General features: G+C 37.4%; 1 protein-coding gene across 1 annotated transcript in view; it reads right to left on the reverse strand.

Annotated features, from left to right (window-relative positions):
- Positions 1-24,604, reverse strand: part of nwk (FCH and double SH3 domains nervous wreck) — a 493,235-nt gene that overhangs the window by 282,456 nt on the left and 186,175 nt on the right. The window contains exon 11 of the mRNA XM_090406304.1: positions 7,454-7,609. Coding sequence (XP_090262430.1) covers positions 7,454-7,609 — 156 coding nt within the window. The remainder of the gene's footprint in view (positions 1-7,453; positions 7,610-24,604) is intronic.

The following is a 24,604-nucleotide window of genomic DNA, read 5'->3' on the forward strand; positions in this document are numbered from 1 at the left end:
GAATGTATCTTTCATGTTCTTCCAGGTGGATGTTCACTGATCTTCCTGTTTGCCCATAATAGGCCAAGTCACAGTCACAAGGAACTTCATACACTCCTGGGTGTGCTAAAGGGTGAAGTTTATCCTTAGGCGAGCGGATCAGAGTTGCCAGCTTGACATGAGGTTTGAAAGTGGTGCAAAGGCCATGTTTGAACAATACTTTGGCTATCTTTTCCGATGTACCTCTGATATAGGGAATAGAAATGGTCATGTTGTATACTTGTGTATTAGGGGAGGGCAGAGTAATGGGCCTATGTAGTATTTTATCTATTTTGTAGGGACTGTAGCCATTGGCTAAGAACGTATGGTGCAGGTATTGGAGTTCAGTGGTCAGAGCTGTATCGTTAGAACAAATGGCTCTGGCTCTGTGTGTAAGTGTTTTTAAAATGCCGTACTGTTGGACTGGATGATGATGTGATTGTTTATGTAGGTATCTTCCTGTGTGTGTAGGCTTTCTGTAAATAGAAAAAGATAGTGATCCATCTGAAAGGCGGGTGACTAATGTGTCAAGAAATGGTAAACAGTTATTTGATTCAGGGTGGTTTAACATGAATTGGTTTTATTTTTCTGATGATTTCTTTGGGCCATGATGTCACTTTTTTCAGTAATTTTCGGACATCATGGCCCAAAGAAATCATCAGGAAAATAAAACCAATTCATGTTAAACCACCCCGTATTTATGGATTACCAAAAATCCACAAAACTAATATTTCCCTACGCCCCATAGTTGATAGCATAGATAGTCCCACATATAAACTGTCCTGGCATTTGGCCAAGTCGCTTGTCCCCCTTACTGGCAACTCCTCTACTTTTGTAAAAAATTCAATCCATTTCAAAACACTGGTTAAAAATCTAATCCTAAAAGATTCAGACATAATGGTTAGTTTCGATGTCACCTCCTTATTTACTAATGTACCACTGATGGACACTCTTGATTTAATCAAGTCTAAATTTTCCCCAGATATTTTTGAATTATTTCAATTTACCATGAATGCAGGTTACGTTACATGGGGGGGGGGGAATTCTACAAACAGATTAATGGCACTGCTATGGGTTCCCCATCTCTCCCCCGTTAGCAAATTATTACATGGAATACTTTGAAAACAAAGTACTTACCACAGCTACATACAAACCACAAGTGTGGTTACGCTATGTAGATGATGTGTTTGCCATCTGGCCCCATGGACAAGACACTTTGGATGCTTTTGTCACCTACCTAAACAGCCAACACCCCAAAATTCACTTCACAGTAGAAAAAGAATCAAATAACTGTTTACCATTTCTTGACACATTAGTCACCCGCCTTTCAGATGGATCACTATCTTTTTCTATTTACAGAAAGCCTACACACACAGGAAGATACCTACATAAACAATCACATCATCATCCAGTCCAACAGTACGGCATTTTAAAAACACTTACACACAGAGCCAGAGCCATTTGTTCTAACGATACAGCTCTGACCACTGAACTCCAATACCTGCACCATACGTTCTTAGCCAATGGCTGCAGTCCCTACAAAATAGATAAAATACTACATAGGCCCATTACTCTGCCCTCCCCTAATACACAAGTATACAACATGACCATTTCTATTCCCTATATCAGAGGTACATCGGAAAAGATGTACCTCTGATATAGGGAGGTACATCAGAAAAGATAGCCAAAGTATTGTTGAAACATGGCCTTTCCACCACTTTCAAACCTCATGTCAAGCTGGCAACTCTGATCCGCTCGCCTAAGGATAAACTTCTGCCTTTAGCACACCCAGTAGTGTATGAAGTTCCGTGTGACTGTTACTTGGCCTATTATGGGCAAACAGGAAGATCAGTGAACATCCGCCTGGAAGAACATGAAAGATACATTCGCTACTATTACTATGGCAAGTCGGGACTGGCAGACCACGCTTTGGACACTCCTTCGCACAGGATTAGATGAAGGAAAATGAATGTGCTATTTAGGAGTCGTTATAGATCTGAAAGATTATTTTTTGAGTCAGCAATGGCTTTGAAGAATTCTCCCAACCTTAACAAATATGGTTGCATTAATTTGCCAAAAATTTGGAAGACGGTTATCCTAAGAAAAACTCCTGGATAACTGCTGTTTTTTTTTTTTTTTTTTCGTGTTAGAGGGCGCCAAAAAATAGCACTTTGGATCTTTTGTCTTTTGCAATTATATTGTTTCACTCACTCACTGTTGCGTTTACATGTGTGTTGTGCTCTGATGATGCTGAGTTGAAAATCAGCGAAATATGAGCATTAATAAAACATCTTTGTTTATAAAAGTGTTTGTGGTGTTGTTAATACCGTGAAAAATAAGTCATGAATAACCATCAACAAATATGGTTGCTGATCACCCTGATCACTGGAGCAGATCGTCAGAGCCCTGTTTTTTAGGGTATTGATGACACCTAGTTTTTGTGTTGGGTGGTGGTAGGAGTTTATGTGTATATATTGGCCAGTATGTGTCGGTTTCCGGTAAACAGTGAAGGAAAGATTGCCCGAGGGAAGATGTGTGACAAGTGTATCTAGAAACGGCAGTGTGTTATGTTATGTTTTTCAATCTCAACTGTGAACTGTATACATTTGTGTTGCTTGTTTAGGTGGCTAAGGAATGTGTCTAATGTCTGGCAGGCATGAGACCAGATCGCGAAAACATCGTCAACATTAGTTTTAGCTAAATATATAATTTAAACTAAATTTATTATAGTCTAACCTAGTGAAAAATAAACTTTCAACATCTTTCTCTAAATCCAGAGTAATTTAATAAAAAAAGGTGGCAAACCTTTTGGCAACTCCTATAGGTAAAGATGACCTTGCTACTGGTATCTCCAACTCTGGGCCTGGCTCCCACTGAAGAGACCTCAATAAAGGTCGAAACTAGTCTGGGTAGTGGCCAATCCCTTAATGCATAACAGTATACATTTCCACAAGGAGATGTGTTTTGCATTATGGGAGATACTGGGATAGGAGTGTTGGTAGCTTGTGCCACCTTTGCTATGAGTTGCCTGGTGTTGTACTGTCTTACCCAGGTAGGACAGTACAACACTATATTCAGTCCTGAAGATATTTTCAGGCGCAAACTTTGTTTGCTCTCACTGGGATAAAGGATTAAACTAAATTTATTATTAGCTCAATTCTTTGTTAAGAAGTAGAATAATAAATTTATATTCTGAATATGTTTTATTGTCTTTCAGCTTCATGGTTTTCCTTTAACTAGATCCTGAGACATACCCAAATTTTTTTATAAAAAAATTAAGGGTCAAAAAAGAAATCTGAGGAACAAATTATACATTTTCTCATAGGTTATTATATTCGATTAGTGCATTTATGATTAATGCACCTGTTTTAAAAAATGCATTAGGTGCACTAATCGAAGGATTGCTGTATATATTTATATATAGAGATAAAAGATGATCATTAACACAACAGGAACAAAGGCTATGTAAAGTAGAAATGGATGGCCTAAGAAGAATGTGTTGTATCTCTATGATCCAGCAAATTTGAAATGAAATCGGAGAATGAATGCACCAGCTAGATATTATTATCCAAGCCTCCATGGAGTCAAAAGACTCATCGTGGGAGGTCATTTTTACGAAACACAAAGTTTATCATACCACTCCTTGAACCCATTGACTGTTCCCGCTCTAACTACTCTCTCAGGCAATGCATTCCAAGGTTCAACCACCCCACTTGTAACCTTCTGCTTCCTTCATATTGCCCCTCCATACACAACTCTCTAATATATATCAGTCAGCAAATCCTGAATCCATTTGACTAACCCGACATTTAAACCCATGTGCTGCAACTTAAATATCAGCTTATCATGTGGCACCCTGTCAAACGCCTTCGCAAAATCCCAAAAAAATAGGAGTGTATGCTTTTCCCTCATCAACTGTTCTTGCCACTTTATTATAAAAGGCAAGCATATTACTTAAGCAAGAGTGCCCCTTAACAAATCTATGTTGATTCTCACAAATAACATTACCCTCATCTACCCTATGCTGTATATATTCCCTCACTAATTTCTCCAAGACCTTAACAACTACCGATGACACACAAACAGGTCTATAATTAGACACTTCCAGTTTGCTACCACCCTTATGCAATGGCACTATCTTACCTTCCTTCCATTCTCTGGGTACCTTTCCCGCAGTCAGACTTTTATTGAAAAGCCAGGTCAACAGACCTGTCAGTTCTTGAGCACATTTTCTCAAAACCCGTGGTGAAATACCATCCAGTCCAATAGCTTTACTGGTATCATATCCAGAGTACTCAGTATTTGGAACATACTCTCCTCTTGCACTTCTAAACCTCGAACATGCCCTATCCCTCTAGTATTAAAACTTACTTCTCCAGGATGAAATACTCCAATAAAGTGTTTATTGAACAACTCCACTATGTCCTCTGCATCAGCCACTCTATTCCAATTTTTATCCCACAATGTCATTCTCCCATAATCATTTTCCTCCTACTAGCCACATAGCTTAAAAAATTCCCTAGGATTTTCTTTGGATCTTAGTGCCAATCTCTTCTCATATTCCAGTTTTGCCTTCCTCACCATTCTGGTCGCTCTCTTGGCCTGCATCTTATATTCTTCATGTATCTGTCCTCCACCCCTCTCCTTATATCTTTCCATAATCTCTTTTTCAACTGCAGTGCCTGTTTGATATCGTGTCATCCACTTTACACCAAATTATGTCCGCTCCTTCACCCGTGGAAAACAGCTTACTATTGCTGCTAACAAATAACCTCTCACAATTTCCCAAGCACTAATGATATCCTGGCCTTCCAATTCTGCCACCATGGAACTGCCCCTAGTTGATACCTAAGATTATTATAATCACCCGCCTCATAATTCCACAGACGTTCCCTTTTCTTTGATATACCAGAATGTCTGTTCATCTTCCAAGTCAAAACCACATGGTCACTCTCTCCAACTGGTGGGAGAGATGTCATCTCACTTATTATCAGCTCTTCTGATGCTATGACCAAATCCAAAACTCTTGAACCTCTTGTTCCCTCTATTACATGCTGCCGAAGGCATTTGTCCCTCAAGAATTGTTCCTCCAGAAATTCTATTCCCTTCTTACTACTTGCATTTTCCTCTTCCCAGCTTATACTGCTGTAGTTAAAATCTCCCATAACAATCATTCTTCTTGCACTTGCCAAGCTCAATTTTCTAAACATCTCCTGGTCCCCGCCCTTTGTGCTCCCTGGTTTATAGCAACACCCCACTAAATATCCTGTCTTGGCCACTTCTATCTCACAACATATGCTTTCAAAACCATTTGTGTCACTGCCTTCCAAAGCCTCCACTCTTAGAGGACATAAGTCATCACTTATCATAAGCAGTACTCCACCATCATGTTTTCCTTTCCTATCCTGCTGAAAAATGCTGTGCCCTGCCACTTTAATTCTGGTTATTATATCATCCTCCGTCAATCACGTCTCAGAGATCCTAATAACCTTTGGCCTGGTTGATGCTATCAGCGCAACCAATTCATTTCCTTTATTTCGGATACTCTTGGCATTAGTATAGAGCATAAAAATGTCACTGCTTCTATACCTATCATTGTCCCCTCTTGACCCCCCCCCGGGCTCAATGTTACCTGATGTCGTCCCCCTTCCCCTAAGCACCCATTCCCACAAGAGGCCACCCCTGCTACCATCCACCCTGGGAATTCTAATTTCCCTGCATTGACACACTGACTCGTTCAGAAAACAGCAATCTTTCCAGATGCCTTCATCCTTCCTCATTCAAATGCAAGCAGGCTCTGGCATACAGTTCCCTTCTGTTCTCAAACGCCCTCCAAGCATCTACGTATTCCAATTCTCTCTTCTCATACATTCTGGCTATTATGCGATTCAGTATTGCTACTCTTCTGCTCAGTTCGTCACTATCATACCTGGGCAAAACACACACACAATCTTTCCTCTCTGTGTTTTCTTTTGCACAACTTCAAGCAAGAATCTTAGATCTCTCGCCGCCCGATTTACACTGCCTCTCAAGTCATATTGTGGTACTGTGGTAAAAAGATTGGAAGGGAGGACTATTTTAATATGTCAAGTTTCCAGATATTAGATGGCTAAGGCACTTGATCGGTCTTCTTCAGGTAGATAAAGTGGGAAACGCAAGTAACGTTTAGAGGAAGAAAAGTACAAGCCGTGACAAAGGAATTTGGATGACAACCTGTGGGTGGATAGGATGATGGCACTAAGCAATAAAAAGCAACAAATGTAGATGCTTCTGTCAGTGAGAAGTCTGTAAAAGTAACAGATGGAAATTATCTGTCAGTGAAATTATCTATACCATGATTACATGTGCCCTATCAGACTATCATTTCTCTGTACTCTCGCTCTTTCTCTCACTGTTTTTGTCATCACACTTCAATTTTGACTCCTCATGTTAATGTGCATTCCATGCTCATATATCCACCCTGACACATCAGATTTCCCTGACTATTTACATTCACTTTTACTGAGCAATACTTTCTTCAAGTAGAACCTAGCCCAAAATCCATTTACAAATCCTTTTGACTATCAAAATCATCCCATATCAACATAGTCTTGTACACTGAACTGAATGATTTGTATTTGCTACTCTCCATCTCAGCTTGCTCATGCCATACCTTGGGAATGAGCTCTCAATCCTGACTGTTTTTGCTTTTTTTCTTTCCCCATCTCATTCAGCAACTTTCATATTTGCTCTCATACCTTATCCCCTTTCTAGTCATACGTCCTACCCAATATAATAATTTCTTCCACTTGCTCTGTCTGCTTAAAACGCATTTTCATTTCTTGTTTATCCAGCATGTCCCTAATCATAATCACTCATATATCTTCATATCCTTCTCACTCATTTCTGCTTACATTCTCAGTATGTTACTAGTATTATTGTAGAAACATGAACACAGTATAATATGGTTCTGATATTCCTAACATTAGTTTACATATATTGATAGAACATACACAGCAAAAAATTTTCTATTGTGATTTTATTTTTTGTGTTTCCTTTCCTTTCTTACTTTCCAGACTTGCCAACCAATTTTCTTGCCCCTCGAAATTACAGACTGCATTAGAATGCAAATGAAATATTTCAGGTAATAAAAAAGCCTGCATATAGCAAACAGATGCCATGTAAGAGCAGAGTTAGGAATAGAATAATCTGTTGATGTTCTTCTTAAACTGTTGAAGATTATAATCCTTTGGAAATGTTTCATGAGAGAGACTGTTCCGCAGAATTGAGGTGGAAGGAATGAAAAATTACAGACTGCATTAGAATGCAAATGAAATATTTCAGGTAATAAAAAAAAAAAAAAAAAATCTGCAGACTAAGATTAGAATCACTAAAAAAATTTATATTATTTTTGGACAATAGCAGTTCATTATTATCTAAAAAAGTCGAAACTTACTTTTTCTCCAGAGAGCAATAACTGAGTGTGCAACTTGCTTAGTTCAGTCCAGCCATCTCTCAGTGTTCTGCTTTCTTTCATAATACACATGGCCCACTTTTTGGCTTCTTTACTAAGACATAATCCAGCATTGTGTTCAATTGATATTTTAATAATCTGAAAAATATACAAATAGCAAAATCATAAAAATTAAAATCTCAAAACTTTTATGGTGTTCTCAGTAATGAAGAAACAGAAATTGAATAACGTGATATTTTTAACTTCCATATATAAATATATATATATATTAACAAAACATATAAAAACATATAGCAAAGGTTTTTCTCTCTCATTCTTTTTATCCATGTTGGATGAAAAGTATAAGTGACAGATAGTCATAAACTAAGTCATTTGTTCCCCTATTAACAAACTTAATGAAAATAACAGTGATATTTTGAGACTATGTCCTATCATTCCTGTCAAAGAAACTGTCTACTGGTCACTGTAGAGCATCAACAATTATGAGCCATCCAGTCATTTGACTCTTTTCTTTCAGTAATTGTAAGTTCAAGTCAGTAAAGGTTTTATATATATATATATATATATATATATATATCCCAAAAATGAAATGTAGAAGAGCCTGCATATAGCAAACAGATGCCATGTAAGAGCAGAGTTAGGAATAGAATAATCTGTTGATGTTCTTCTTAAACTGTTGAAGATTATAATCCTTTGGAAATGTTTCATGAGGGAGATTGTTCCACAGAATTGAGGTGGAAGGAATGAAAGATGACTGGGAGTAGCAGGTTCGGTAGGTATGCAGTCAACTAAATAGATGTTGAGCAGCTGTAGCATGAGTTCCTGTAGATCTGGCATATATAAGTCAAAATGGATGCTAGTTCTGCTGAACAGTGGTCATGCTGAGCAATGCAGAAACTGATCTTCTATGGGGTGAAGAGTTTGGAGAAGTGTCATTTATCAATCGAACTGCTCTTTTCTGAACAGCATCAAGAATTTTTAGGGAGGTTTTAGATGCACCACCCATATGTGAGAGTAGTACTCCAATGTTGGTGGATTGGGATTTATACAGAGTAAGTAACTGTTTGGCAGAGAAGTATTGTCTTAACCGGAAAAGGATGCCTAGTTTTTTTGAAGTTGTTGATGCTATAGAAGTGATATGATTGTGCAAGAAAACGTTTGAAGTAAGAGTCAGCCTGAAAAGAGAGATTTGGGCTTGACTATTGAGCTGAACAGTATCAAAATTAACCATAGAAAATGTTAGGTTTTTTTTTTTACAGGAAAAGAAGCAAAACTGCATTTGGGAAGCATCGAAGTTGACTAGGTTGTTTTTATCCCAAATCAAGAATACTGGGTAGATCAGTGTTGAGGGCATTTTTTATAGATGATCTTGAAGCTTTGGATGTTTGAGCATCCAAAGACAAAAGTGACAAAACTGCAAGGCTTGTCATATGAGTAGGACAAGTGAAGTGTGCTATCATCAGCAAAACAATTAATAGGATTTGTAGTCAATGAGAGCAGGTCATTTATATAAATCAGAAAGCAAGTGGGTGAAATGACAGAGCCCTGAGGGACACCGGCATTAACAGGAAAGTCTGAGGAGAGAACACCATCCACCATTACACATACGGATTAATCCAAGAGAAAAATGATCCACTTATGCACGGATGAAGACAGCCCAAAGGATGATAACTTGTTGAGAAGTCGTTAATTCCAGACCCTATCAAACGCCTTTGAGATGTCAAGAGCAAATGGCACAGGTTTCTCCAAACCTTTCCATGAATTGTGTCTAAATGTGGGTGATGTAGACCTGGAGATCACCTGGATCTCCTGGTGTGGATCCAGAGTGGAAAAATCCATACTGGTGGTGGTTGCTAATTAGATAACAGCTCTCAAGGTATTGCGAAGTTGACTGTTGATAATCTTCTCCATTACTTTAGACAAAACTGATGTGAGTGCAATAGGTCAACAGCTTGATGGTAAACATTTATCACCTCTACTGGTTGTATATGAGCTATCTTCCATGCTGAAGGGTGGATGCCAGCTGAGTACAGTTTAGTGAACAATTGAACTACAGCTCAGTTCACTAAACTGAACTGTAGTTCACTAAATGGTGTTAGTTCAGGAGCACATCTCGAGCACGATGGGTGGAATTCCATCAGACCAGCTGCCATTTTAGTATCCAAGTTATTCAAAATTCATCTTCTTATGTTTTTTTGGCTGGAAGTCACAGGTGGCAAGAGATGCAGTATACCAAAACATCAGCCTTGTCTTTAAGTGATGTTACAATGCTATTATTAGAGTGAGATAGAGGAAGAAGCACAGATGGAAGAAAGTTGTGCCCAATGGATTTGGCAAGGGACCAGAAGGCACGATTGCAGGTGGTACAAGCACCAAGATTTCTACATTTATCTTTGTTGAATTTAGACTTTCCTCTGTTAATGGTGGCTCAAGACACTTGTGAAAGGCTGTTTGCTTTTCTTGGAGAGCCCTGGGCACACTTTTTGGAGAACCATGGTTTAGATATGGGTGGGGAAATTTGAACAGAGTGACGAATGAAAGTTTCTCTTCCAATGTGGATTATTTCTGTAACAAGATCAAAACAGGTATCTGGATCTGAAGAATGAAAACAGTAATATGACTATGGAAAAAGGTAAAAGTCATGCAAGGTCTGTCGCTTGGCATTGTTGTAATGCCAGATCATGCAAGGTTGTGAAGCACTGAAGGATGTTCCACTAAAGACAAAACTTGTGTAAGAATCTGGTCTGAATTGTCAAGAGGAGCAGTCAACCTGAACCCTTTCAGAAGTCAATCTCAAAGAATTAGTTAAGAAAAGATCTAGTGTTGGATGAGTGAAGAGGATTGTCAGGAATTCAAGTAGGGAGATGAATGATCTGTTTTAAGTCATTGCTTACAGCAAAAATCTGTTTCTCTTCCAGCTTTGTCAGTGAAATTCAAAAAAGTGAGCAAATCAGAATTATGGACACTGAAATCACCATAAAGAATGATTTCACTGTTTGGAAATTCTGATTGTATAAAATTAAGCTTTGAAGCTAGAAAATCAAACAGATCAATGATTTTCAGAATTAGGAGAACAAATTCAGATTAATGAAACAAAATGTGGCAAAGAAATTTTAAATAACAGGAAGTCAAAAAGATGAGATTCTAGATTAGCATCCTTTGGTAACGAATATCACAACACAAAAGGACAAGTACCTCCCTTATGGCAGAAGGAGTCATAGAGGATGTAATTTGGAGAGTTAAGCTGCTGTATTTTGATTTAGTTAAAATTTGAGGTGAAGTTCAGAAACAAAACATCAGATCTGGATGACTGAAGATGATGCACTTTATTTATGTTACTGTTTATGCTATGGATGTTGGCAAAGTGTAGGTGAAAAATTTTTGTGTGATTTTTTTGAGTTAAATTTTTTTCTGGGAATTTTAGAGAGGTTTATTTTTTTGTTGTACCACAGAAACAGTATTATTATTATTATTATTTGACACCTTCAGGAAGTCCAATGACTCTGCGGGAGGGCACCTACTCTACAACTCTCCATCTCCACCTATCATCCATCAACCAAATCATCTACACCAATGCCATCCACTGTCCTCCACCACCACCACTAGGATTTTCACAGACAATCGCAAACATCCATGCCCATGGTGGGATTCAAACCCACAGCCTTTTGGCTAGAGAGCAGATACACTAACCACTCAGCCGTCCTGGTTAGTATAGTTAGTTAGTATACCTATCTTGGCTTAGTTTCATGTTTAAAGTTACAAAAATTGAAGACAAAAAGAGAAGAGAAACATGCAGTGAGAGAAAATAGACTCTAGAGTTGTACATACAGAGAATATCAAGTTAACAAACCACAATCTGGCTTCCAAAATGCCCCCTGCGTACCAATACACAGACTCCCTCCAGGCATGACCTGGCAGTGAGATTATGCCCCATTTGGTCAGAAAGCCTCCTAAAAGATGCTTTACCATCTGGTTCAGTTTGACACCAACTGCCAGCATAATTTTGGCACCAACTGCCAATTGTAACCCTTGCTCTGGGAACCAGAGCAAGAGTTACAGTTTCAGGTGATTAGAGTTATCTACGACTCAGGACCGGTTGGCATTTACTCCAACTAGGAAGGTATCCCTTTACAACAGGAATACTTGCTGTTACCACAGTCCCTTTAGTAGAAACAGGCTACCCCAAGAGAAGGTGGGGTTGACTTGAGCAGGTGATGCTGTATAATGCACAATCACTGGCCCGTAGTGGTCCAAGTCTTTATGTTGTGCATCCCACCCTTTTGTGGTATTCCTTCTCATGCCCTCAATCTTACACAACATAACCGCCTTTTTCAGTGATTCACCTGTTCACATATTATATCTGAAGTACATTAACTTCTGTTTAGCAATCATTGCCTCCAAGGAGCATTCTGTCTTTATACTCTCTAAAATCCTATTAGTGATTCTTGCAGTCATGGGATTCTTTTGCTCATAATTCAAATGAATCAATTTGTTTTCTGTTTTTCTTTGTAATAATTTCTTAAACGGCAAAAGCATTTAATAGATTACTACATAAGTTGGTGTACAAGCTGTAGAAGATGGGAATGTATATTGGTTAGTTCGATTAGTGATTAGTTCTCTGAATGATACCAGCAAGTTGTATATGATGGAGCAGTATCTCAAAAAATCATGATAACCAGTGGTGTGCTCCATGGTTCTGTTCTTGGACTTCCTGCTGTTTAACTTGTTTGTAAATGATATATTATGTGGATTGACTGGGGATCTTCAGTTTTTTGTCGATGATGCAAAGTTGGGGACAATTATGAGTAGCACTGCTGATGTTAATTCCCTTCAGGAAGATTTGAATAAACTTTTGACTTCGACAAATAGTGGGGGTCATAGTTTTAATATTAATATGTGCAAGGTTTTGCATTTTGGAATGCAGAAATATAAATCTGTGTATATTGACAGTGCCGTACTGCAGGAAGTGGATGAGATTCAAGATTTGGGAGTGATCGTTGACAGTTCAGCCAGAGAGGCATGTGGTGAGGTTGTCTGCAAAGATAGAAAAATCAGAATCCCATGGCAGACACAGGAAGTTAAAGAGGCAGTGAAGGAAAAGAAGAAAGCATGTCAAAAGTTCCTGGCAAATAAGTTAGCTTGTGCTCTTAAAGAATGCAGAGACAAATGTAAGAAAGCTAAACAAAAGTCATTGGAAGACTTTGTTAAGAACATAGAAAATAAATTTATTTAAGTTAAGGGATATTATATCCCATATTGTTTCTTAGCTGAATAAGAAACTCCAAGAGTTTCATGCCGAATATAGAAACTATATAAAGTTTGGCAATTCCAAGCGTAAGCAAATACCTGGATAGTGCAGCACCTGACCCTTGAAGGTAGTGCAAGCAGAGGCAACTCATTGAAAGGGTGGAGCAAGATTCAATCACTATTTACCCATAATGTTAACTTAACTCCTAGGAGCTGTATTATTGTTCACCCTTTCTATGAGTTGCCTCAGCTTGAACTACCTTCAAGGGTCAGGTGCTGCACTATCCAGGTATTTGCTTACGCATGGAATTGCCGAACTTTATATAGTTTCTATATTCGGCATGAAACTCTTTGAGTTTCTTATTCGGCTAAGAAACAATATGGAATATAATATCCCTTAACTTAAATAAATTCATGTCACCGAATTGAAGCCTTTGGCTCTTCATTATAATTAGTAATTTAATAGGACACCTCTTGGCAATTCTTATAGAAGGGATGTAAGTTCTGTTCGCTACAAACTTGGTATTAACTAGGTCTACCTACTCACTGATGAGACCTCAAAAAAGGTCGAAACCGGTCTGGATGGTGACCTTCTCTCATAATATTGAACATAATACAGCTCCTAGGAGTTAAGTTCACATTATGGGTAAATATCAAGAATAGTGATCGGAGCTTGCTCCACCCGTTCTATGAGTTGCTCAGCTTGCACTACCTTCAAGGGTCAGGTGCTGCACTATCCAGGTATTTGCTTATGCTTGGAATCGCCGAACTTTATTTATATAATTTCTATTTTCAGCATGAAACTCTTTGAGTTTCTTATTCGGCTATGAAACAATATGGGATATAATATCCCTTAACTTAAATAAGTTCATGTCACTGAATTGAAGCCTTTGGCTCTGCATTATAATTAGTAATATAGAAAATAAATATCAAGAAGGTAGCAAAATATTCTGGAGGCTGTTGAAAAAGCTCAGAAATGGAGGAAAGAGTGCTGTAAAAGGAATTAGAGATGGTAAAGGCGACATGAAAACTGATGAAAAAGATATCCTCGATGTATGGAGTAATTACTTCAAAAAATTGTTAAATTAAACAAGCAGTAATGACAGCACAGTAGTAAAAAACACTCAACAGACATGCAATCAGGAATACAAATCCATACTTGAAGTAGAAAAAGCTATCAAAAGTCTGAAATGTAGAAAGGTAGCTGGTGTATATGATATTCGACCAGAATTACTCAAGTATGGAGGTATAAAACTCTTGTAGTGGATACACTGTGTAGTTCAGAAGGCCTGGACAGAGGGCCAAATTCTAGATGATAGGAGTAGTGCTCTCATATATAAAAAGGGAAATAAAACTGAATGTGAGAATTATAGAGGTATTTCCCACCGAGTGTTCCTGGTAAGATTTATTCAAGTATATTTGAGAAACAGTTGAGAAGGATTGTGGAAGGGAAGCTTGGGTGAAGAACAAGCTGGATTCAGGCCAAATGGAGGCTATCAGGATCACGTTATATGTGATCCTGATATTTTCACGTTATATGTGAAAATTTGATCCTGATAGCCGTTTTCGTTAAATCGTTTCCATGATTTCACAACAAATAGTTGAGAAATCATGGGAATATAACAAAGATCTGTACTTGAGTTTTGTAGATCTGGAAAAGGCGTATGACAGGGTGCCAAGAGAGAAGCTGTTCAAAGTTGTATGGTGTCAATGGAGCATTATATCAAGCAATACTTAGTTTTTATTTGAGTTGTAAGTCAGCAGTTAGAATTGAAGTACAGGAAAATGGTTTTATGTTAAATCTGGTGTCAGACAAGGATGTACATTATTCCCTCTGTTATTTATAATCTATATGGATCACATTATGAAGGAAAGTGGTATTAAACCTGATATCAAAATTGGAGATGTTAATCTCAGCTCTTTACTCTATGCAGATGATGTTATACTTCTAAATAAATCTGCTACAAGTCTGCAAGATTCCCTGACTAAATTGAGTAACTCTTGTAATAGATTTGGTATGAGGGTCAGCAATACCAAGACAAAGACAATGAAAATAGGCAGAAGCATTAAAAATATCAACTACATTTTGAATGAAGAACCTATAGAACAAGTAAAACTTTTCAGCTACTTAGGCATCATTTTTAGTGAAGATGGTAAATTAAATATGGAAATAGACAACAGCATCAATAAAGCTGCTATGGTATGGAATAAGAGAGAAATTTGACAAAAACACTAAATTAGCTGTATACAAGACAGTGTTCAAACCAATTTTAACTTATAGATCTGAGATCTGGGTTAGAAATAAAAACACTTGACCAAAGACTAGAGACAGCAGATATGAGAGTCCTGAGGAAGATTAGAGGGATGAACAGATGGCATATATGACAATGTCATATTAAAAACGAGGATATTAGGAAAGAACTTAATATTGTTAGCATCCAGGAATGTGTTAGCAGAGCTAATCTCAGGTGGTATGATCACTTAAACAGAATGGGAGAGGAAAGATTAGCAAAACAAGTGTTCTTTTCCAGGTTGGCAGGAAGACCAAGATATAGGTGGATCGATACAGTAAAAAGTGCTTTAGAAGATAGAAATATAAGATCTGACAATGTTGAAATCTTGACAGGTAACAGATTGATTCGGAGAAAAATTGTAGATAGGAAGTTAGTAATGGTGTAAGTTTTTCATGCAGTACTATCATATCCTGTACACCCCTTGAGGGTACATATCAGGAATTTGATGATGATGATGATTGACAGTAAACTGAAGTTTAAAAGGCATATTGCAAGTATAATAAAGACTGCATGTTGTAGTGCCAATATAATAGGAAGTACACTAACATGTATGGATAAGGAGGTGGTTGTGCTACTGTATAATGCACTGGTCAGACCACACTTGGACTATCGTGCTCAGATTTTGTCACCTGGTTTTCAATGTGATGTGGGAAACATTGGAGAGGATCCAGAGATTAGTGGCTAAGACAATATCTGAACTGGAATGCTGGATATGGAGAGAGATTGAAGAAATATGGATTGCAGAGTTTGGTGGATAGGAGGAAAAGAGATGATATTATAGAGATGTTTAAGTTAATCAGAGGATTTTATAAGATTAATCCAGAGGAGACCACTTTTGTTTTTTTGCTGATGTTTAAATTAAGCTGAACTTTGTCGCTTTCCCTCTTCACCAATAGAATCAACAACTCCAGGTCTTCCTTACTTTCTGCTATGAGGTTGTATCATCTATATATCTTAAATTATTTTTCTGCCACTAATCCTTTATTCAGCCGAGTTATTGTCTAATTTAGTCATTCTCATAATATATTCACTATAAATATTAAAAAGATAGAGCAACACTATACAACCGTGTCACATTCCTTTTACCCCTCAAACACTGTTTTTCTCCAAAGACTGTTTTTACTGACACTTCTTGGTTGTCAATACAGCTCTCTTATCAAGAGAATTAGATGCTTAGGTATTCCCAATGATCTCATTATAACACAGAGTCTGCTGATTCATGCAATTTCAAAAGCTTCCTTATAATTAATAAAACAAATGGATACTTCCTTCTGAAATTCTTTTGTTCTTATTATAATCCATTTCATGTTTTCTATTTGGTGCTCTACCTCTTCTAAAGTCTGCCTGCTCTTGTGGCATTTCTCTATTCGCATATGGCTCCATTCTTTGTTGGTTTGCTTTCAGCATAACTTTACTTGCATGTGAAATTAAAGTAATGGTTCCATAATTCTTGCCAATCTCTGAGATTTGATTTTTTCTTTTCTTTTTTTTTTTTTTTTTTTTTTTTTGAAGTGGAATGAATATTGATGTTTTCAAAAATCTAGGGCAGTATGTTTTCTTACAAACCTGTTGACAAATTTCAGTTAATATATTTGCTACTTCATTCCCAGCTGCTCTCAATAATTCCACAGACACACCATCTCCAGGAGTTTTTCCTTTTGGCAGTTGTCCTATTGCTGATATCACTTCACTTTTCATTATCATGGGTTCTTTAAATTCTCTCCTTTCGAATTCTCCTTCAATATTAATATCTTTCTTGTACAGATCCTCTGCATGCTATCTTTTTTTCACTGCTTCTTCTTATAAATTTTTCCCAAATTACTTTTATAACTCCTAATCTAGGGATAAACTTCCCTGTAACTACATATATCTTTCTAAATAGATCTCATGTTCTACCTGTAAGGTTGCTTTCTTCAATTTTTGTTCAGATGTTTTTTCCTTATCTTTCCTAATGCTAGTCTCTGGAAATATGCACTCAGTTGTCTAGCCCTTTCTTTGTTTCTCTGACGATTAATTTTTCTTCTTTCTTCTGCTGTTTGAATGGTTTCTTCTGACTGCCATTTACAATCTTTCTTTCTTGTTACAAGCATGAACAATATCAACAAGTCAGGATGGATCTGCTGGCATTTCAGGCTCAAACAAGTCTTGCTTAGCCAGCAACATATGTATCATATTGAACCTTTAAATTATTTGAAGTCCTAAAAACATACATACATTTACCCACCAGTCTCCATAGAGAAAAAGAAATTACACTTGCTACCTTCATCACATTTATATAAATTATAGGGATGGCCATTTATTTTATAAACTCTCTTTCCAAATCCTATAGATAACTATTTCTGTATTATCTTCCTAAAATCCCCTCACTAATGATCATTTTGATGACATCACATTTTTCCTATGAATGAAACTCTTCGATTAATATTTCATTCCTCGACCTCTCCAAATAACGAACATTCTGGAATGCTAATATTGACTTCTCTATTGGCATCTCCATATCCTCTCACAATAGTAACTAGGTAAAAAAATCTGTGAAAAACACTCCAAGTGTGATCTTATTAAGGTCTTGGCTATACATCCACCTCTTATCTCTACAAATTTCCTTATCGTGACAGTCATGTGGGGTGCTGTCTTCGAAGTTTGTGTGCCCACTTAACTTCAGGATTCTGTTAACTATCCCTCCAAAATTTTGGAAGGTTATCCATCCCTTCAAACACAGTTTTACCAATACATTAACATAGCCCTACACCTCTATAATCATAAAAGTAGCAAATTTACTTATTAAATTTACTCCTTATATTAAATTACTCAAGATCAAAGCTTATTTACATTTTTTTAATAGGACTTTATATCAGCATTAATCCTTATAACTTTCTTTGTAACATCATCGTCAAACAAACTTTTATTTTAATAGATAGATAAAGAGATGTTGACTAGCAGTTGCTTGTGTGTTTATATACTTCAGGGACAGCAGAGAAATTGTGCCAACCACTTCAGCAGAAAAGTGTCCATGAAAATACTTGTAAAAGAAGTATAAGACAGAAAGAAACATCTATGATAAAGTGAGTGGACTGAGTCTGTGAGAGGGAAGGGTCTCTAAGTGGAGCGATCTTCTGAATAACATCCAGCATTTTTAGAGAGTTATTTTTAAACTGTGCAACTCCATAAGTGATAACAATATTGTAGGGTAGGACATATTTGAAATTCATATAGTGGCAAGAGTTATATAGATGAAAACAATACCTAAATTTTTTTGAAGATAGAGGAGGATATAGATGTGATGTGCACATACTATACTCTTTTTCAGGTTATCTTGGAAGTAAAGAAATATACTACAGGCCGTACCGCTTCCAAAGGTAGTGGGATGTTAGTTCGCTGTTACTATGGCAACGGTGAATCGTCGGAGACCACGTGATAGATAATTGCATTTTCCAAATATAAGTTCCCTGTAACAATTTAATAGTATGAAACATATAATTCAAGCATCAGCAAGTAAGGAAGTAGTAAAATAATTATATACAAAGTACCACGATGTGATAACATAAAATAAGGAACTATTTTATGCAGCGTAAGCCTATAGTATGAAGGGTAAGAAAAGCTGGAAATGTAGCTTATCTGTGTATGTAAATGTAGATAGTTTATCCCCTATATTCTTCCCTATCTTATTATTGTATATTGTATATCTTATTATCCCTATTAGTGTATACTAATGCCAGGAGCATTAGGAACAAGGAGGAAGAATTTTTGGCCTTGGTTGGCTCTTCCTGGCCACAGGTTATTGGCATTAGTGAGACATGGCTGACAGAAGATGATATAGCTAGTGGGATAGAATGTGAAGGGTATAGTGTGTTTAGGAGGAACATAGAAAAAAGAATAGGGGGGGGGGAGGAGTGTTATTGATGATAGCTGATGAACTGCAGCCAAGGAGAATTGAAGTTGAACTGCAGGATACTGAAAAGAGCACATTTGAGGCTATTTGGTGTGAGATTGAGACTAGTGGAACAAAATATACAGTTGGGTGCTGCTATACACCAGGTGAGGGAATAGATGGTGGAGATAGTATGCATAGACAAATAGATGCAATGAGTGGAAGGAGAGTAATTATTACGGGGGATTTCAACTATGGTAACATTGATTGGAAGAAGGAGAAGACACATGGGAGGAAGGAATTGGATTTTATGCAGTTATTAAGGGATAACTACCTGAGACAGCATGCAATGGAATATACTAGGGGTTCGAGAATGCTTGACCTAGTAATTGCATCTGAGAATTTGACTGTAATGAATATGACCACATTGCCAATTGGTGAGAATGATCATAAGGTCTTGACCTGGAAGGTGGCTAATTGTGTGGAATTTTCAATTAAGAAAGGGTACATGTGGAATTACTGGGCTGGTAAGTATGACAAGCCTTAGGAGATTGCTTAGTTCAGTGCCACAGCATGTAAAACTGCAAGGGCCGGAGGTTGATAGTGCATGGGAAACGGTAAAGCAGCATTTGAAGGAGGTAATGGCTGACTGTATACCTAGAGTCCGGATAGTAAATCAAGTAGGGGTTAAATGGATGAATAACACCATTAAGCTTGAGCTACAAAAAAAGAAACAACTGTGGAGAGAATTTCATGAGAAAGGTGACCTGCAGTCCCATGAACAGTATAAAGCACAGGCCAGAAGGGTAACGAGTCTGGTAAGAAAAGCAAAAGCGGATTATGAAAGGAAATTAGCCAAGCAAGCTAAAGAGAATCCCAAAACAGTTTTTTCGATATGCTACAAGTAAAAGAAAAAATGTATATGGCAGAATGATTTTAAGGAATGCCGATGATAGGGAGGTAACTGAATCAGTTGATATAATGGAATTACTGAGCGAGCACTTTGCAAGAGTATATCATCCAGGTGGTGATATTGCAGGAATGAAGGACCTAATAGCTTATACGGGAATTGAGGTGAATAGTATACAAAACCTTACTGTGAATACATTTGTGGGATTGGATGGTATACCAGCTTGGTTCTTACGTGAAGCAGCTAAAGAATTGTCAGTGCTCTTAACCATTTTGTTTAATTTAAGTCTCGGGTCTGGGTTAGTCCCAAGGGGATGGAAAGAGGGGAAAATAGTTCCACTGCATAAAAGAGGTTCCAAGACTGCTATTGCAAATTACCGACCGATCAGCATATCAGGAGTCGTTGTCAAGGTTTTGGAGAAAGTAGTCAAGAGAAAAATAAAGGAATGGATAGATGAAAATGGGATACTGTATGGGGGCAGCATGGTTTTGTGAAGGGTAGATCATGATTCACTAACTTGCTCACGTTTTACAACACAGTGACGGCTGAACTGGATAAGTGTAATGGGTATACAGTGATACTGCTGGACCATGCTAAGGCCTTTGACAGGATAGCATGTGGAATTCTAATCAGTAAACTGCAGCATATGGGGATGGATATAGGGTTGGTGAGATGGATAGGAGGGTGGTTGATGAAGAGATATCAGAGAATAGTTTATTCAGGGGTAGAGTCCAAAAGACGACCTGTGACTAGTGGTGTGTCGCAGGGTTCTGTTCTTGGACCACTATTTAATTTGTTCATTAACGATATAGGAAAGGATCTGAGAGGAACTGTTCATTTGTTTGCTTATGATGCAAAGTTGGGTAGAGCAATAGTGAATGCACATGATGTCAAAATTTTGCAGGATGATTTGGATACATTGGAAGACTGGGCTAAGGAGAATGGATGTCAATTTAATGTGGCAAAGTGTAAGGTTATGTATTTTGGAGTGAAAAGATTAAAGATTAGCAGCAGTATACCACATTTGTGGAACTGTACTCCAGGAGATTGACGAGGACAGGTATTTTGGAGTGTTGGTGGATAGGGAGTTGGAGTTTAGGGGGCACATTGCAAAAGTGGCTAAATCAGCTCATCAAATCACTTGGCTTCTGAAAAATACTTTAACATGTAGAGACAAGCAAGTTATTGTTCCTCTGTATCGAGCCTTGATAAGACCCCATCTTGACTACTGGACGAAGAGTTTCTTCTTGATGAGGAGGAAAGGATCCAGAGGCGAGTGACCAAGATGATAGCAGGTCTATGGAATGCACCTTATGAGAACAGGTTGAAGATTTGTGGGTTGCAGAAATTGGTTGATAGGCAGAAAAAGGGTGATATGATTAAGACATTCAAATTACTGAAGGGTTTATATAAGATTAATTCAGAAGATATTTTTCAGAACAGGACTGGTGGTGGGAGGACTAGGGGCCATCCATGGAAATTGGGCAAGAGTGTGGTTAACAAAGGTGTTAGAACTAGTTTTTTTACTTGGAGAGTGGTGAATGAGTGGAATAAGTTGCCTGCTGTGGATGCCATGACTGTGAACGAGTTCAAGGCAAAGTATGATAGATACTGTGTGGATGTTGAATAGTTGTTCTTGACATGATGTTTAGGGCCTCCCTCGATAAGTCTAAGGACTCCTTGGAGTTGCCCGTAATAATAATAATATCTTTGCATTCACCTCTGTGATGTATAGGATAGGGACTTACTGTACATGCTCAGGATTCTTGGTATTAAGCTTGTATTTGTCCAAGATGCATTTAAACTTCCTTGTGGTGAGGCCATTCTGTAGTATAATGGACTGGATTGTGTTCAGTTCTTGTTGGAGAGTTTGGGAATTCTATTTCAGATGGGGGGGGGGGGGTATGAGAAAGGAGGATGTCCCGGCCGGAAGCTAATTTTTCATCCTTTTCTTTTTCTATGGTGAAGTTGATGCATGGGTGTAAGATGTTGATTTTGGTAAAGAAAGTTGGTAGAGAGATACATCTGAGTTCTGACATTTTCTGAACAGCAATTCTTCACATTACAGCAATTCCTCGATTAGTGTGCCTAATGCGTTCCTTAAAACAGGAGCATTAATCGAAACCACACTATTCGAATATAATAACCTATGGGAAAAAGTATAATTCATTACTCAAATTTCTTTTTTGAACCTTAATTTTTTTATAAAAGAATTGAGATATGTCTCATGGCCTAGTTAAAGGAAAAAAATGAAGCTGAAAGACAATAAAACATATTCAGAATATTAATTTTATTATTCTACTTCTTAACAAAGAATTGAGCTAACGTAGTTTGGCAGGCATTTTGTTTCTTTTTTTCATACAACCGATGGTATGGTCCTATTGCCTCTTCTACTCTTCTGCAAATTTTACTGCTTCTCTCTTCATCAGGGTCAGCCTCTAAGCATTGCTGCTTAAAAACTTCGATTGAATGAAAAATATTTTCAAATTGTTTCTGTGAAATCTCTTCTGAGTGACTATCAGCGGTTAAATTTTCTTCATATTCTTCAGGATCTTTTCACTGTGCAACTAAATTTAGCAGGTCGGAATCACTCAATTCTTCAGAATGAGATTTAATTAACTCTTGGACGTTATCATTGAAGGGAGAGAAAAAAATGAAGGACCTACGAATTGCTCGCCAACACGCGAAATCACGTGCTTTATAGATAAAATTTCTCAACTGTTATACAAGCAAAATAGTTACTACTTTAAAAACTACAATGATCATAAAAGAGAAGTTAATTTTCCAGCGTGTAATAATAAACAAGCCATCCCAGAAGATGGATTCATTACCCTATTATCGGAATGGATTCTCCTTGTTGTGACGTGCACAGAAGTGTCGAAGGGTATCAAATCTGCGGGCATAATACTATAGCAGATGACATAAATTTTGGCAGTAAAAGTTTGGAACATAGCATACATAGTGTACATGGAAGTAGTGTAGTATGCCATTAAAAATAACTTTGTAAAATGTTTTAAATCAGTAACTAAATTATTTCATTCTGGTGAGTGATTTTTTAAAATAGTTAGCCATAAAAAATGTATAGATTGAAAATTTTTAAAATCTGTAACATTTATTTTTAAGAAATATGTCGGTGCACTAATCGAATTTTAGAGGCACACTAATTGAATTTGGGTATTGAAAAAAAATGATGTATTAATCGAAAAGCACTAATTGGGGGCTCATTATTGAGGGATTACTGTATAATGGATCCTAGGTGCTCAACCTTACTGACCTCCTAAATTTTTGACCTCCTAAATGTACCTCGATTAAGGTACATTGTTTCTCAGAAGCTTCCCTGTCTATTTCCTTTGAGGACCATAATCTTTGTCTTGCTAGGATTGAGTTGAAGTCCTCAGTTCTTATTGATCTCATTAACTTTGTCAAGGATTTGTCCTCGTTCTTCCTTATTACAAAGGAGTACTGTATCACTGGCAGTCCTCAAATTACTGATCAATCTATCACTTAATTCCTATCTTAAGCTCATCCAATACTATATGCATGGTGTCCTCAGCATAGATACTAAACAGGTAAAAGTAGGCATCCTTGCATAACTTTCTTTCCAACCTGAAACTATTTAAGTTAATCCAACACCTGTTCTTACCATGGCATCTTGCTCACTGTACAAGTTAGCTATCAACCTGATGTGTTGAGGAAAACCCATTATTTTCATTACTTCCCACAGTTTCACATGCTGAACATAGTCAAGAGCTTTAGAGTAGTTTATGAAACCTATTGCCAGTGGGAGTCTAAATTCTTTACACTTTTCGATGATCTGTCTAAGGCAAAGATCTGATCTTTAGTACCCTCACCTTTCCTAAAACCTGCTTGTTCCTCAGGCATCTCTACCTCAACTGTGGCCTCAATCCTATTTAGAATGATTTTTAATAAAATCTTGCTTGCACAAAAGATTAAAGTAATAGTTCTATAGTTCTTGCAATCCTTCATATTTCCCTTCTAGTATTGCAAGTACAGAGGTTTCTGTAGGAGTGAGTGAATGTCCAGATATATTGACAACTCATCTGTTTGTTGGTGGGTCGACCTTGGTTAGCTTTTGCTTTTTAACAAGTGCATCAAACTTGCAGTAAAGAATACATTTGTTTTTATTCTAAGGTTGTTGGGGTGACTGTCTAGATTTGTCTAAAACCACATTGAAAAGGTCAGTGTTTAAGATCTAGGTAATAGTCTCTTGAAGAATGGAGACATTGTGAATGTTAAGAGCGAGATCACATTTTTTTTATTTGATTTTTTATTGCACAATTACATCAAAGGTCATACTTTGCCAGAACACAGGTTTACAGCAGTACATATGATTAGTTAGTAGAACAATCACAAACATCCATGCACTTGGTGGGATTTAAACCCGAAGCCTCTTGGCTGGAGAGCGGATATGCTAACCACTCAGCCAACCAGGCCAGTGTGAGATCACATCTGATTGCACATGAATGTATTGATGTAAATATGATCATGACATTATTAAGCAATGAAAAATTCCTTTGGATGTTCTTTGGCCTGCTCAGCTAATTTTTTCTCATCTGATTTGTCTGCTTTACCATGCTGGTAATCATCTTTCTTAACTGTTTTATACATGAACCTGATGATTACGTTTCTCTTTATATTTCCTCCACAACATTTTCTTTATTTTAACTGAAAATTGCACAGATTTTACAACCTCTCAGGTCAAGGATGCACAATCACTCTGCCCAGTTGAAGACAAAGTAGCTGCCACAGTTATGTAATGACTGAACTCCTTTGAATTTCCTTGAACCTGCTCA

This window comes from Typopeltis vanoorti, chromosome 16 (genome assembly GCF_054136105.1).
Source record: "Typopeltis vanoorti isolate ZY-2024b chromosome 16, IOZ_Tvanoo_1.0, whole genome shotgun sequence".
In the NCBI taxonomy this organism is placed as follows: domain Eukaryota; kingdom Metazoa; phylum Arthropoda; class Arachnida; order Uropygi; family Thelyphonidae; genus Typopeltis; species Typopeltis vanoorti.